At 31.4% G+C, this 17830-nt stretch overlaps 1 protein-coding gene and 1 long non-coding RNA gene across 2 annotated transcripts in view; one reads left to right on the top strand and one right to left on the bottom strand.

Annotated features, from left to right (window-relative positions):
• LOC145319694 (amyloid-beta-like protein) overlaps positions 1-17830 on the bottom strand; it is a 201179-nt gene that overhangs the window by 45750 nt on the left and 137599 nt on the right. Inside the window, exons 11-13 of the mRNA XM_080161986.1 lie at positions 7593-7697; positions 1265-1347; positions 147-238 (exon numbers count right to left, since the gene is read on the bottom strand). Of these exons, the coding sequence (XP_080018112.1) occupies positions 147-238; positions 1265-1347; positions 7593-7697 (280 nt within the window). The remainder of the gene's footprint in view (positions 1-146; positions 239-1264; positions 1348-7592; positions 7698-17830) is intronic.
• Positions 13654-14844, top strand: LOC145319693 (uncharacterized). The gene is made up of 3 exons (XR_013879999.1): positions 13654-13702; positions 14038-14087; positions 14389-14844. It is a non-coding gene; the product is annotated as an uncharacterized LOC145319693 (long non-coding RNA).

Below are 17830 nucleotides of genomic sequence, written 5' to 3'. Positions count from 1 at the left end.
AGCTTAAGATCTCAGTAACCACTGAACCGATTGGGCTCTACTCTTCAGGGAATATACCTACTGGTCCTGGGATGGTTTTAAGCTATTTTCTTGGGGGGTGGAACAAATGAAAAATCCCCCCCCCAAAAAAAATAATAATAACATACCTAGACATCCTCGCACTTTTTCCATCTGAACTGGGTGTTCATTTAGAGCGTTGGTGTAACATTTCATTGCGTCCTCCTTTACTTGGTTGATCCTAAAATAAAGTTAGAAATTAAAATATTAGGTACTTTTTTCAATATTCATTACCAATAAAAAAATTCTAAAGAATTTAAATTACTCATAAAAAAGAAAAAAATTAAGAACATAATTTTTTATGGGGTAATATACTTAGGACCTTCTCAAAAACTAAGTTTTCAATAAACATCTTTTAAATTTAACTTTATTGCCAATTCTTATTTATCAACCTATTTAAAATGAAATAATCATCAATTTGTTATAATATCTGTTAAATTATTATTACTGCCCATCTGAAAGACATAATTACCATTACTAAAAATCCGCCAACAAACTAAATGACCCTGTTGATCAACATCTTTACTGTTAACTTATCATTCCTGTCCATATTAAAGACATAATTGCCATCATTCAAAATCCGCCAGCAAATGACCTGAGGTGGATTCTTAAAAAAAGTTTGTGATTTTGGTGGATTTTTCACCAGAACAATTTTGCCCCACTAAGCGATTAGTGGGGCAAACTTTTTTTAAGAATCCACCTCTGGATACAACTCTTTGCTGAAGCATGGCAACAAGTTTATACTATTTATTTTTGAAAACATTTTATTTCTGTGCATCTAATAGACATAATTGTCGTGATTTAAAATCCGCCAACAAACAAAATGTACTTGGACACAACTCTTTGCTGAAGCATGGCAACAAGTTTAAACTATTGATTTTTAAAAACATTTTATTTCTGTGCATCTAATAGACATAATTATAATGTTTAAAAATCCGCCAACAAACAAAATGTACCTGGATACAACTCTTTGCTGAAGCATGGCAACAAATTTATACTATTTATTTTTAAAAACATTTTATTTCTGTGCATCTAAAAGACATAATTTTCCTGATTTAAAATCTGCCAACAAACAAAATGTACCTGGACACGACTCTCTGCTGAAGCATGGTAACAAGTTTATACTATTTATTTTTTAAAAACATTTTATTTCTGTGCATCTAATAGACATAATTGTCGTGATTTAAAATTCGCGAACAAAATGTACCTGGACACGACTCTCTGTTGATGCATGGCCACAAGTTGATCCTTTTCTGCCTCGTTCTCTGCTTCCAAGTTCTTTATGCGTCTCTGCAATAAATGATAAGAAGAATTAAATGGGAATTGGGACATAGATTTATAATCTTTGTATAAAAGTTACAGGATGTTTGTCTTTGTGTCTGTCTGTGGCTTATGATATTGCAGCTGAACCGATATGGTTCTCCTGTACAGTGAAGACTAAGAAAGGTTTATAGCTATTTTTATTAGGAAAAGGGGGACCTTCATCTCTTAAGAGAAAATACTCCACTCCCCCCCCAAAAAAAAAAAAATCTTAGTGTTTACAACTAAAATTGAAATTAGAGGGACGACTCCACGATTCTTTATATGTTCCATGTTCCTATCTCTGAAAAAAAATCCTATTTTTTTCATTAATATTAATATAATTATATTGCTTTTTGTTATGTAGAGAAAAGTTATTTACTTAACATTTACACATGCTTTATAATTGAAACATGTTAAATAAATCTTTTGAAATTTGAGGCCACTTTACAAGTCTAGTTTATTGGTTGTTATATACCCTAAGTCGAATCAGTCATGATTAGGAAAGTCTTGCTCCAAATAAACAGGTATTGTTGAAAAGTTGAAGTTGAAGAAGTTGAAGAAAAAACATACAAATACGAAGAAGAATACCATTGTATGGTATAGAAATTTGAACACATTTTAAATGTATTAAAGCACTGCAGTTTATTAAGTTTCAAAAAGCCTTGAACAACCACTATAATGTTTAACTCAGGGCTTAGCAGCTGCCTTAAATTCCCATGATTCGGCTGCGGATGGGTACTATTGAGGCAGGAATAAGGTATAACCAACAAGCGAAATAAATCTAAAATAATATTTTGGGAGCATATGTAATTGTAGAGGCCGTCAATTTTGGCCTCTAACGACAGATTTTTTTCGAATATATTTCGTTGTTGATGTATGCGCAGCTAATGAGGAAAAGACAGCTTTGCTGTAGTCTAATGAAAAATGTCTTACAACAGAAACCCAGAAAAAAAATATTTCAAGAAGGCCAACTAAAGCTGTAAACTGCATGCAACTGCTGCAGGTTGGCTACAACTACAAACTGCCCAACTTTTTGTGGCTGCAGCTTTGACGTAAATTGGCTGGCTGCGAAAATTTTGATAAGTATGCGGCAGTGGCTGCCGGTCCCCATTATAATGTTTGAAACATTTGTTATCAAACTCTGATTTAATCTTAAACATATAATCTGCATTGCGCTATGCCAGGGAGGTATGGATAAGAACATTTTTTTCAAATTATAGATTGAAGATTATATATTTTTAAAGGGAAATTTAGTAGTACTATCAAAAATACAATTACAGAAAATGCTCATTCTTGATTTCCAGTTTCTAGCTGTCTTCAAGCCGCAGTTGATTTATATTTAGTTGCAGCAAAAGCTGTAGCAGTTTTCAGCCAACAAAAAAGGCAAATAACTGAAGCCTTTTTAAAATAAACAACAAGAAAAAATATCGGCACCCATTAAATTAGTATTAAAACTCAAAAAGTCATCTAAAGAGCTAACAGATGCCTAATTCCTTCAACTCTGAGCTATTTTACAAAGAATTTTTATTCTCGTATTCATTCGAATCCGGTGGATAGGAACCGGTTCTCATCCATACGAAAAAACTATGTCTTTGGTATTTTGTTAAAACAAAAGAAATAATAAATTAAGTAATGAAAAATTATGTGATTATTCTTTAATTATTTTATAATAGTTATTTCTCGCATCGTATTATATCCAGCTTTCTACGAATATAAAAATGTACAATAATAAGATTAAAACCAGTTTTTTTAGCCGGTGCCTTCGGCACCTCGGGGCTAAAAAAAACTAGTTTTAATCTCATAATTGTACATTCTATTTCCGCGGAAAGCCGTTTATAATACTATGCGAGAAATAACTATTATAAAATAATTAAAGAATAATCACATAATTTTTCATTACTTAATTTATTATTTCTTTTGTTTTAACAAAATACCAAAGATTGGTTCAAACTAACCAAAACAGAAGACCAAATGATTGAAAATTACCCAATCCCTCCACCCCTGAGCTATGCGGTGCTTTTACACAGTTGAACAGAACTTATTTTGATTAAACATAGTGTAATCATGTAATATATCAGAATTATATACTTTATACTACTACTAGCGGCTTCGCCCCAAAAGGTTTGATCAAACCAATTTTTCGTATTTTAGATTTAAAAGAAAATAAAAAAAAATTTCTTTGGGGGGGGGCAATTTTTTTTAGGGGGGGGGGGTGAAGTCGACCCCAATATTTTAATTTGAAAAAGAAATTTTTTTTTTTTTTTGGGGGGGGGGGGTAGGGTATTTTTCATTGTTTGGGGGGGGGTTGGGGTGTCCCACCCCCCAAGAAAATAGTTATAAACTTTCCCGAGACCCATGAGAAGCTACCCTGTAAAGGAGAACTCGATAGGTTCAGAGCGGTTAGCGAGATCCTTTGCTACAAACAAACAGACGGACAAACAAACAGACAGACAGACAAACAAACAGACAGACATCGTTCTACTTTGTATTATAGATATAAAAGTTAGTACTTTAGAGCAAAGTTTTTCTAGGGACTGTACTTAAGTAACCCAAGCACTGTAAGGTCTTTCAAGGCATCTGAAAGAATAATCTGATTGAAATGAAACTTCATATATATGGTTTTTTATATAAAATATGAAATCCAGGGAGGAAGAGGACACTGGACTGTGAATTACCTAGGATCTAAAGGAATAATGCAATATAATGACAAATAAATTGATGTACATCCCCAACGATAAAATACATAATTACCCATTCTGTAGATTACACTTAGTAGTTGAAATGTTTGACAACACTCAACTAAATGACCCAACCAATTAAAATTCAATAAAAGTCCCTATGGTTGTTAAGCCAACGAATAAGAAAACATTATTAAAAGACTTTGGGGACTAGTGAAATAAACAGCACAATGTCCCATTCCTCCCTGAGTACAGATTCAATGAAATATGTTAGCCATGGATGGAAAGTTCATTGGCCTCTAAATTACGCTGATACCAATAAAGGTTTCTTATTAAAACTTTAAGGACGTATTTTAAAAGCAAAGCTTTTCTATAATTAGAGTCGGTCAGTCCGTCAGTCCGTAACGGATAGCTTTTTTCCAATAATTTAGGCATGTTAAAATTGTCCTATCGATTTCAAACTTTGCATGATGATTCCTGTAGTAGTTTGGTGCGATTTAGAAAGTGTTGCAACTCTATAATCGTTACCAGAATGTCCGTAGGTCCATTTTAAGCATGTTATTTTTTAAAACTTTTTCAACAACAATTTTATATGTAATAAAATCATCCGATTGATCTGATTTTGGATTACAGATTCTAATTACAATAAGGCACAATATTATGAACGAAGCACCTCTATAATCAAGTCCTAAAAATGTCAGTATGTCCTTAAACAGACTTATGTATTTAAGAAATTTTGCAACAAATTTACGTATAATTTTGTCAAAACTTATATATTCTTATTTTGTATATTCAGTTCTGACATTCTATAAGAGTTAATGTTCGTCTGTTGTACCGTTTCAGAGCTTCGCTTTCATGGATGTTGTCATCCTTGTTTATTCTTCTAGTAGTTGACAAACTTTACAACCAATAGTATTAATCTACAGAATCCATCCATAGTCTTATCCCTTAAAATCCCTGAAAGCAAAGTCGTGAACTTAAAACCGATAACTGATTGAAGTACTTGACTATAAAGTAACCCTTGTTTCATGTAATATAATTCTAATAGTGACAGATCAACTTGAAGATTGACACTAGAGAGATGTGAAGAAAAATATATTGTAGGTGATATCCAGTGAATAGAATTTGGTTCGGATGGATACCTTTCATGGATAAAATGATATGTCATTTGGCTTTAAATCATGAGTCTATAGGGATAAGACAATGGACAATAACATACACAATGGCGATAATCAAAGTTATCCTTTTGTAGGTTAAAAGATTACTTGAAAGATTTTTGAGACGAATATTTTTGAAACAACCAATCAAAATTCAATTAAAGTTTCCAAATTCCTAAAATTCATAATGGTACCAAAATGATATTAACTTTTATCTAAAGAAAAGTATACATATAAATATCATTCTATATGTGTACATATATTAGTTATATATTTAGTAGACCAGCTACTCTTTAATATGAATCCGTATGTTACTTCATAAATAAAATCATTTTTAATGGCTTTATTATTAAATGACTTTTATTTACAAATAAAACCATCATAGGATCTAATTAAAGCTTCCTAAAAGTGAAGTTTGCAAAACCGTAACAGAAAGACAAAAAAAACCTTACTTCTTTTAAATGGAGAATAGGAAAGAATATAAAAAAAATCTTCAAAATACTTGTTTTATTTATCGTGGCACTATGTATTAAATTCTGGCTCAATCAAACACATAAGAGAGTCCAAACAAAGGCTGCGCAACTTTTGGCAAATTTTCCCTTGTTTAATATATGTATATGTATATGGATATGGTATTTGCAAAATATATTTGCACTTCAAGTAGGAAATGTGTGTGCAGTTCACTCTAAAAATATATTCCTAAACAATTATAACATAATGTTATTAGAATAGTGTTAAGTCGATAATTTGTCAGCCATATTACTTTTACCAGTGCTCGGCAGCCGCGACTAAGCCTCAAATTTGGATGTTTCCAGGGGGCTGACGCGCGGCTGCCGAGCCCTGACTTTAATCAAAGTTGAAAGTATAAAAAATCATTGAAAACAAGAGGCTGATTTTGATTTGAAAAGAAAATACTCATAGAATAGTAGCAGCTTATAGTGTTTAGTTAAAAATTACGTCATACAATACAAATGACCAATGATAGACCAGTATACCTTTATATTGACCAAAATGGTAAAATGTATACTGGTATATCATTGGTCATATGTATTGTATGACGTCATTTTTTAGACTTCATCTATTGCATCCATTCTTGGATATAATCATTTTTTATCATTTGAAGATTTATTTTTTTGCAGTGTTTAATACATACATACATATTAGATAAAAGAGAGGTTTAGAGGGGTGTGATAAAGATTAGATTTAATAGTAATGGATGGAACAATACAGATAAAAATACCACAGCTATTTTAGCTACCGTTGAAGACGAAGAAAGTCCCTCAACAAATCAGCATGTTGCGTCGTAAAAACGAGGAATTTTCCATCTCTTTTTTAGTGGTTTTCTTTCCCACTCCTCCTCTCCTCATCCCTCATTTTTATGACGTCATTGAGGAACTTTCTTCGTTTTCAATTTTTGTAAAATAGAGAGGGGGCATTCTAGTGGAGATTTCTCATGGTGGTTGGAAATAGTTCCCCTCCCCCCCTCTCCCTCCTAATATATATGTATAAAAAAACTAATTTGTATGACCGAGTAAGAAATTCACATACAAAACGAAGGAAAGAGTAGTTTTTTTTATGGCCCTTGTCCTATCCCCACTTCCCTGTGTATATGAGTGCTTAGAATTGACAGTTTGCTATTTTGTGTGCAAATATTTGATGTTGAAAATCTGCAGTTTGGTTTTGCTCATGCGAGAAAAAAAACTGCATTCACGCCCAAGATATCATTTTATCTTTCTCTGTGATAGCGAAGCTGCTATGTAATTTGATATATGGACCTAATATTTCTTGTTTAGAGATTTTAAATTGGTGATTAAAAGTTGCTTTTCCTAGAAATACCTACTATTATTGAACCACCCTTCCCATATTTTTTAATTCAAAAAAATCTAAAATAAGGGGGAAAGGCTATTTTACCTACTCCTAAACCCTTAACCTGCGGTGCCCGAACCCTGAGGGGTCACCCAGTACCCAATACAACCTAACCTAACCTAAAAATAAGACTAAACACAATGAGGGAAAACCTATGATTATATTACAATAAGCTCTAAAATTTAAAAATTAAATTTTCTATAGTTTATTATTTTTTAATATTTATTTGAAACTATATTTGAATAGCTTGTTATTGCTGCGTTTTAAATGAAGATTATCTTATCTATTTTTTCTTCCATTCATATTTTTATATCTTTTTCTTTTTCTATTGTTTTTTTTTACTTTTTAGTTGCTATATAATAAACAAATGTGCTTGGGTTGTCTATCTTAAGTGTAATTCAAGTTTAAAGGCTACTTTTCTTTTCATGAAGGAATTCTTTAATTTTAAATAATTCTGTCTTACTAAGTTACTATAAAAGATAGATATCTTAGAATTCACATTGTTATTAGGTCTCCAACAATTAAGCTTTACCTCAAATTGTTCAGTGAGTTCTGACTTGAGTGTTTGCGCCCCCTTTGGATCTGATTTCTCCAGTTGATTGTACTTCTCCTCTAGCTGTGTCCACTCTCTCATTACCTAGAAATATAATTATACTAGGGTATCTGTACTTCCTTTAGATCTGATGTCTCTAGTTGGTTGTACTTCTCCTCTAGCTGTGTCCACTCTCTCATTACCTAGAAATATAATTATACTAGGGTATCTGTACTTCCTTTAGATCTGATGTCTCTAGTTGGTTGTACTTCTTTTCTAGTTGTGTCCACTCTCTCATTACCTAGAAATATAATTGTACTAGGGTATCTGTACTTCCTTTGGATCTGATTTCTCTAGTTAATTGTACAGGATAGCCTGACAGTCAGGGATAAGACAATAGCGGTAAATTCATGTGTATCAACAAGTTTATCTCTTCTGTAGGTTAAAATTATTGGTTATTAATGTGGACAATAAACGTACATGCAACCAATCAAGACTTGATAAAAGTACCTAAAGTTTTTAATCTAATTAATGATAAACCGGGGTTATAAAACTTTGGGCACCAGTTTAATTTAAAGTCCAATGTCCTCTCCCTCCCAAGAAAAGCAAAATGTTTATAATAAGAGTGGGGAAAAACAAAGAGTTGTTTGAGGGCGGATTAGCTACTCTAAGGAAAAAAAGGACTTAGTAACTTTTTTAAAGGTTTAAATGTTTGTAAAAATGATAATGAACTTCTTCAATAATTTTGACAATGCACTGCAAGTAATGAAAGAATAAAGATTATAAAAAAGTTAATGTTTGGTTACTAATCTTCCTTGGTGTTCATCTACTTCTACAGATGTATCAAAATATCATAATCGCATACTATTTTATCAGCACAAACTAACCAAAGAAAATGCTGTAATTGCTATTTTTTTTTTCTCCAAATATGAAACATTAACCATCGCCATTAGCGAATTTAGCAACGTGCTTTTAAAGAGGTGTAGAATGTAGATCGTTGGATTCGAGTATGGACCAAACCGATGCTGTAAGTATTGGTGCAAAAAATGGGGACGAATTTTAAATTGATTTGATGGGGCTGATTTTTTTACGTCACAAGTGAAGGGAAAGAAAAGGGAAGGGGGAAAGAAACCCCCTAGAAAAGAGATGGGGGTTTCCCTTCACTAGTGACGTAAAAAAAAACCAGCCCCGTCAGATCAATTTGAAATTCGTCCCCATTTTTTGCACCAATACTTACAGCATCGACCAAACCATGTCATACTATGGACATTTATAATGATACCTACTGCTGTAATGTTAGGCGCGCGACAGTAATAGTAAAAGTAGGGCCGGGCAATGCTTTTGGCCAAATAAAGGCGCAGCTAATTACCATAGCTAAGACTTTAAGACAAAGGTCAAAAGGTTTGTTATCTATTTTATATCTCAATATCAATTGGGCGCCTTTATAAGACTTCCAGAAAGGGGTCAAAGGGTTGATTGTCTGTTGGGTATCTTAATACCCATCTACTGCATTAGAGTAAAACACTAGATGGAGACAGGGTTAATTAACTCTCTCCCCATCGCAACCGCCTTGTGTGACCTTTCAATTGGGTCATTGAAAATCAATCAATGGTGTTGCTTATTTTAACACAGCCAAGTAGAAGAAAATAATTTAGAAGCAGACAAAAGAGGTCTTTGAAACAGGAAGGGCAGTAGTGGTCTGTATATACATCTATACTATAGATCTGTTTCTACTGCAACAAAAAGACGCGGATTATGATTCAAAGTACGTGGAGAGGACTAGAATCCAAAGCAACACCTCACTACAAAAAGTAAAAATGATCAACTGAAAATTGATTGCCTATTTCTTTCCTAATTTCCGAAGTTGTACAGCAGATAACCCAACTATTGCAAAACCTATTTTCAGCTACTCTGGTCAAAGGGAAAAGTGATATAATGTATAAACGATTTATACATTATACATTCAAATTTTTTTTATAATTTTGATTGTTTTGGAAGTTTGAAGCTTTTTTAGCTAGTAGTAAATGCTGAGATAGTATTAATTGATATGTATTTCATCATAAGCATACAAAATAATAATAATAAGGGTGCTATGTACACAATCGGAAACTTAAATTCAGCTGCCCTAAAAAATATAAAACAATGTGTAGTTGTGACAGGATGCGGAAGTGAATGCACACCCCCTACATTGCTGAGGTGCAAAATTATTGTTCCTGGACTCGCGTACTGCCAACAAATTGTTCTTATTTGGCTTTCTAGGATGGAGGGAAATGTAAACGACACAAAATTTGCCAAAGTTACTGACTTGACGTTCATAACTAGGAGTAAAGTCCCTTATTTTGAAGCTAAAGATCTTAAAAATGGTTTCTCTGAGATGGATGTTTATTTTAATGCCTTGAAGTGGTTTTAGGCTATTTTACTTACATGTCTCCATCACCACTTCCCATAGAAGCTAATGGCAAAGCACCTAGTTAAAATATAAATCTTTACAGTATCTTTTAAAGCTAAAATCTCGCATATGGCTGGTATAATAAAGTAATGCTTTTAAGGTAAAATGTAAGAAAATTTATTCTAGCTTAGTTTAAGTTGTAATAATTTGGTCGGGATTCAGGCTATTTTCAAGGATATATCATGTAATTTAATATATATGTACTTCGGTATATGACATTGAATTAAAAAAAATAATTATACTAATCTTAATTTAAGTTCTCTTTATCCTTGACTCTTCTATCTTTATTTAGATAGGGATGATGCAGTTTAATGGGTTCTGATAATTACTTAACAATTGAGTATCACAGTTTAATTACATTCCTGCCATACATTGTATTTAGGCTGTGCTAATAATCTATAGGTACACTTTAGGAATCTAATTTTTGATGGTATCTTAATTACAGTGTGCTATGACATCCAAAAACATTTGCATAACTTTATAGAATTTAATAATAGCTTATAGCTAATAGCTTAAATAAATGTACACCCATTTCTTTCCCCTGATATTTATCAAGTACCAAAAAGAATTAAAAGTAGATTTTAATATAGTTTTATATCATTAAAAAAATAAATATATATATATAACTTTGAAGTCGAAGTCAAAAAGCTTCTTTCCTTATTTTAAAAAAATAATTAAACCTATTAAGGATTTACAAATGCCTGCGGTGACCTAACCTAAACTGACCTAAAGAAACAAATGACCCCCCCCCCCTCCTCCTTGCTTGTATCTATTTCATAATTTAGGGAATCCACCCTAATTTTGTATTGAACTTTAAATAAAAAAGTTTGTAATAAAATCTTGTTTTTGCACAAATTTAAAATTAATTCAAGTTTTGCAGTAAAAGGTTAAGGATGATAAATTAGGACACGCTCTGCATTTAAAATACTTTTAAAATAACTAGTTGCTGCGCCCCTAGCCTCTAGAGGAAGACGTAGGAGGTCAATAAAATAGTCCACTCTAACTCATTTATAAAGCTTCCCTGAACAGTACTTCCAATTAAGACAAACATTTTCCCAGATTTTTAGCTACAGACAAAAAAACTTACAAGTTCATATAATAGGATTCCTACAATCAGACCTTTTCTGTACAGAGGGCGAGTCCGGTCTCCCGTAAAGAGGATCGGATAGCAGATGTTAAATAAATCAAGCTAATCTTGTATTTAATTGTAGGGTATTGTATAGACAGAGAATAGTTATTTATCATATTTTCGTAATATTGTGAATGCGAGAAAGGATTTTAAAATTATTTCAACAAATTTGGTCATGTGATCAAAAATTTGAATTGTCCGTCTACTTTTGCCCCCCTGTGGGGGCGAAGTAGGTGGAAATTAAAATTTTTGTCACTTGACCTTAATATTGATGAAATGATTTTAAAAGACCTTTCTTGTATTAAAAATATTATTAAAATTATGATACTTGGGTTTGTTGGATTTAAACCCTGTCTTAAAAACTCAAAACTGAAATAATACATATCACAAGGGTTAATTATACTGTACGTTTATTGGTTCTCTGTGCCTTTCTTTCCCTCTCCTCTCTCTCTTTCTGTCTGTTTCCTTTTCCCCTCCCTCCCCATACACCGTCTCATTCTCTTTTTCACTTATATATTTACCCCCCCCCCCCCACTTCATCTAATTCTTTTTTTCTCTCTCACATGCTATTTCTATCTCTTCCCCTCTCTCTCTTCAAAAGATAAATATTTTCTTCAAATATATATTTTTTATACCGTCCTATTTGTAACAATGAAATTTTTCTGTTTTATAAAAATAACTTAATTTTTCATTTTAGCTAATTATTTGAAATCTTTATATTTACCCCTTTTTCTGCAAATAAAATGATCAACTAAAAATTGATTACCCGTTTGTTCCCTGATTTCCAAAGTTGTACGACAGATAACCTAACTATTGCAAAAGCTAATATCAGCCAATCCGGTCAAAGGGAAAAGCTGAAAGGAAAGGGGGGGGGGGGGTATAATAGTTCTTCTATTAATCACCAACGCCCCCCCCCCCCACCCATAGTATAAGTCCTCCCTTTTTTAATTGGAACTCCATTTAATAAAACGTAAAAATAGCTTAAGTTGTGAAAACTAAATTTTGATTTTTTTTAGAAGTTTGAAGCTTTTTAAACTAGTAGTAAATATTTAGATAGGATGACGGTGACACATACAAAATCGGAAACTAAGATTCAGCTGACCTATAAAGTTCTTTAATTTAATGTACGACAATGTTTTTAAACACTTAAGCTCGATTTCTTGAAGAATTTGATTTTCCCTATGACAGCTTTCACTGAGTGAACTCATAGAAAAAGTGTATCATGAACAATCCCGATGTAAAACCGAAGTGAATTCCCGAAGTAAATTCCCTAAGTGGACGTCATTTACATATGTGAATTCAATCCTTATGTTACATGGGGAACAGGCTATTCCTTATGTGAATAAGCTGTTTTACCTAAGCTTAGCTGTCAAATACATGAGTAAATAATCGATTTTTACGGGGCATTTGTGCAAAATAACGATAATTTCGGGAGGGTAGAACTAAGTAGATAGGTATGTTTTTCAAGGTACTTTTGTAGATTAGAATTTAAACACAAATAAATAAGCTCCAGAAAACTAAAATAAACAATGATAAAAATTGTTCTATATGGAAGAAAATATAGAAAATAAAACTCTTTAATTAATTCTAATCCCACCACGGTTTTAATTAATTTCTTCAAGGGGGATGTAACTGCTTTTTCATGTAGACCATTAACAAACAATAAAAATAAAAGCCTAACATTAGAATTTATTATTAAAAATTCTACAAAAAATTACTAAGTGCTCTCGCAGTGGAAAATTTTTGGAAAAAAATAACATGGTCTTAAATGATACAATATTGCCTGATATGGCAAGAAATGGTGAAAAAAAAAAATTTTGCCAGTGGCAGCGATTTCAGCAGCTGCAGTTTCTCTAAAAGATAAATATTACAGAGACAAACACTGTCCCTGCAAAAAAGATTTTGTTCAATTATCCTTTGGTACAGACGAACATACAGATAAACATCCTGTTACTTTTGTATAAAGATTTACTCTTTGTAATTTTCTTAATTTATCTACACTCTTTGTAAACTTAATTTGTTAATAAGAGAAAAAAAATTAAGGACATATTTGTATTACCTAAATAATTAAGAAAAGTTATTATATTGATTAAATTATTGTTTCTATAAAATTATATTAATACTTAAAAATAATAGTTATGTTTACTATTATCATTTTATGTTTCTATTTCCGGAATTTAGAGAAGAAGACATTTAATAAGATCTTCAAAATGGGCTTTGTGTAAATCAAACTGTTAAAAAATTGGACAGCATAATAATTAAAAATGTGGCAACATTGCTTTTAAATACTTATGACAGCTTACTTCCCTCAGCTAATTACATATGTGAAAAATACGCACAGCTAACATAAGTATTATTCATGAGACACTTTCTGTAAGTGCGTCATAGGGAATCACTTTCCCTAAGTCCACATAGGTAACACATAAGGAATTTCCCCCTAGTAAACCCTATGTACCAAGCTGTTTGTTCAAGAAATCGAGCTTTAGTAATCATTTGAACATTGGTTTAGGCGGAGGTTATGTGAGATAAAACGTAGGTATTTTGTTCAGTGTTATTTTATTATATAAAGTACATTTTTTGCCTGAAGCTAATTATCTTTAAAAAATGCTTGTTCGATTAAATTGTACTTTTCAGGGAAGCTTTATTAGTGTCTTGAACTATTACATAAAGTATTAATGTTTTTTGTCTGATACTTATGATCTCAGAAATTACTGGTCCGAATGTTTTTTTTTCAGTTTAGCTTTACATAGGTCCTTGGATGGTTTTAGGCCATTTTTTTCTGTCCATTCTTTGTACATGGAAGCTTTGGGGCGCAGCTATTATTATCAATATTTTTATAAGAAATATAATTATATAAAATATTTTAGGCTTGTCAGAAAACTTGAATCTACCATTTTTTGCTGCGAGTGTTTGCATGGTAAGTTTTGTTAAATCTAGCTTCTCTATAATTAATGCCCCTTTGTTCATTCGTCTGTATGTCTTTTCAACTGTTTATCCACATCTGTCTGTTTGTAAATCTGTGTCCGTAAGTCTGTCTGTCCGTGTGTCTGCCTGACGGACTTTCTGTTGGTATGTACATCAATTTTAACATACATAGACATGTTATAATTGTCCTATAAATATTAAACTTGTGTTTTTAAAATTGCAAAGATTAATGCTTTAATAGAAAGACAAATAGATTTTATTACCAACCTATCAAAATAATTGTTATATTTTAGGAGAATTAGCTTCCTTCCATTCTGCCTGTTATTGATTATGTAAAAGTCACTTGGAGATGTGGCAACGATTTTGGTGTCTGCTTGCAAAATTACACATGAAGAAATCAACTGGTTATTAGTAGCGAAGCTACTCTATAATTCACTTTGTCCGTCCGTCAGTCCGTCCGTCAGTCCGTCAGTCCGTCAGTCCGTCAGTCCGTCCGTCAGTCCGTAACGCTATGGGGGAAATGGGATTTACTCAGCTCCTATAAAAGATAGAATGCTGAAATTTTTTGACAACATTCCCATCATCAAGGAGCACAATTAAGTATAAAACATCGATGGCGGTAGGACCGCTTTTTAGCAGGTTTTAGGCTATTTTTGTATTTTTCTCAATATCTTCTGTGTTTATGGTGCGATTTTCAAAATTTTTTCAGTTATAGATATCTAAATTAAATTTTCAGTTCTTTAAAGAAACCAACTATGACGGTCAGACTGCCTTTAAGCAGGTTTTAGGCTATTTTTGTATTTTTGTATTTTTCACATTTTTCTCTGTATCTTTGGTGTTTATGGTCCGATTTCCAAAATTTTTTTAGTTATAGATATCAAAATTAAATTTCCTGTCCTTTTAAGAAAACAACTATGACGGTCAGACTGTCTTTCGGCAGGTTTTAGGCTATTTTCTTTATTTTTCCCATTTTTCTCCATATCTTTGGTGTTTATGGTACGATTTCCAAAAAATTTTCAGTTATACATATCTAAATTACATTTCCTGTTGTTTAAAGAAAACAACCATGACGGTCCGGCTTCCTTTTTGCAGGTTTTTGGCTATTTTTAAATTTTTCCATACTTTGATGTATGTAGTCCAATTTTCCAAATTTTTTTAAGTTAAGGATTTAAAAATTAAATTTTCTGTCGTTTTAAGAAAACAAGCATGGCGGTCAGACTTTCTTTTAGCAGGTTTTTGCTATTTTTATATGTTTTACATATTTCCTCATATCTTTAGTGTTTTTGGTCCAATCTTAAAACATTTTTGGGATATCAGTATCAAAATAAATTTTCCCATTGTTATGAGCATCTTTTATGTAATTTTACTTTGATTGTCATCATTATACAAAAAAGAACAGGGTTTCGTGTTTATTTTCTCCAATAAATCAATTAATAAATACACTTTAAATCTACTTGTATGTATTACCATCTATGATTTTATTTTTTGTGCTTCGCTACTTATGGATGTTGTCATCCTTGTTTTAAATCTATTTTGTTAAATGTTTACCCTAAAATAAATGTTAATTTAATTTATTTGTGTATTTATAAAATTTTTGTTTGGCAAACCTACTCTATAACTCGAGTTTTCCTGAATGTTTAAACTTTTGTTAGTTTTAAGTGTAATGTTTTAAAAGATTCTGTGAGCGTCAGGGGGTGGGGTCGAGGGGGGTTTCCCCCCTCAGGGGAAGGGGGGGTTGAGGGGGGTCTCCCCCCTCAGAAAAAGCTTGGGCTTTGTCTGTAACAAAAAATATACCCCAAAATAATTTAGCTGCATCTTTTTTTAATGTTGGAATACTATGTTTTTTTAATCCTAGAATCAACCAATAAGAAATAGGCATAATATAGAAAAAGTTAGGAATAGAAATTATTTCTTTTGTATAAATTCCTTTTTCAAAATAAGAAATTTCCTATTTGTGTAATGTTGGAAAAAATATTATTTTTTTAACAATCCTGACGTCAACCAAGAAGAAATAGGCATGATGTAGTAAAAGTTTGGAATAAAATTTTTTTTATTAATTCCTTTCTTTAAAATATGAAATTGTATAATTATGAAAATGCTGGAAAAAATATTATTTTTTTTTAAATCCTGGTGTCAACCAATAAGAAATAGGCATGATGTAGTAAATTTTGGAATAAAAATTATTTTTTTTTATAAATTCCTTTTTCAATACATGAGACTTTATAATTATGAAAATGTTGGAAAATTTTTTATTCTTTTTAAATTCTGATGTTGACCAATAAGAAATAGGCATGAGGTAGTAAAAGTTTGGAAAAAAATATTATTTCTTTATTAATTCCTTTATTTTAGAATATAACACTTTAATTTTGATAATGTTGGAATAAAAATTATTGTTTTCTAAATTTTTATGATAACATTCCTATATCTTATTGGTTGATAGTAAAATTAAAAAAAAAATAATATTTATTCCAGTATGAAGAGAAATAAATTTAAAAAAATAATTTTCTTTCCCCTATATTTATTATTCCAATATGCCTCGAATTAATTTTAAAGAAAAATAATTTTCTTTCCCATATTTTTATTCCTTTTTCTTATTGGATGTCATTTTATGTCCAATAAGAGACTAGTGTTTAAATATTTTAAAGGTTATTATTGTATTTATTTTGAATATGATAATAGCAACATTATCTCATTAAATACAATAAACAATTTTATAATCATATTATTAGATAGAATAGTATTAGAATAGGGATTCGAGAAGTTATAGGGTTCTATTAATACTTTTATAGATGCGTCTAGGGGCACGTAAAATTATCAGAGGTGGATTCTTAAAAAAAATTTGTTTTCGTGAAAAATCCTCCAAAATCACATAAAAAATCTACAAAAATTAAATAAAATCTTATTTTAAAAACCCTTCTATGATTTTTAAATTTTTTTGTAGATTTTTAATGTAATTTTGGAGGATTTTGCACAAAAACAATTTTGCCTCACTAAGCGATTAGTGGGGCAATTTTTTTAAAAAGAATCCAGCCGTTTGAACCCTAACTAATCTTAAAGTTCACAAAGCAAATATTTTCTTGTGGGTTAGTCTAAATTCAATAAAATGAACCTCCTATGTAATACCTCGTAGATTTTTAAAAGCGAAGCTTTTCTATAATTAGAGTCGGTCTGTCCGTACGTCCGTAACGGATAGCTTTTTTCGTTAATTTAGGCATGTTAGAATTGTCCTATCGATTTCAAATTTTGCATGGTGATTCCTTTAATAGTTAGGTACGATTTAGAAAGCGTAGCAACTCTATAATCATCACCAAAATGTCCGTACGTCTATTTTAAACATGTTGATTTTTTTACTTTTGTTAACAACAAATTTTTATGTGATCTATTCATCCGATGGTATATTGATTCCTAGGACAACAAAGTATAATGTAATCAGCGAAGCAACTCTATAATCAAGTCCTAAAAATGTAAGTATGTCCACAAATATTATCCTGAATCAAGCAGTTTTTCAACAAATTTACTTACAATTTTGCTTAGACTCTTATACATTTATATTATGATTATTCAGTTCTGACACTATACAAGTGTTAATGTCCGTTTGTCCTACCGTTTCAGTGCTTCGCTTTTATGGATGTTGCAATCCTTGTTTTCTTTTTATTTTGTGGATTTTTCATCATTACCCCATAAAATGGTCAGTAGTAGGCTGCCAAATACTTTTTATTTTACTAAGATAGCTCA

The sequence above is a fragment of the Acartia tonsa genome, chromosome 5 (assembly GCF_053477335.1).
Source record: "Acartia tonsa isolate MP-2025a chromosome 5, ASM5347733v1, whole genome shotgun sequence".
Lineage (NCBI taxonomy): Eukaryota > Metazoa > Arthropoda > Copepoda > Calanoida > Acartiidae > Acartia > Acartia tonsa.
Note: the sequence above shows the minus strand (reverse complement) of the source record. Positions and strands in the feature narration are given on the sequence as shown.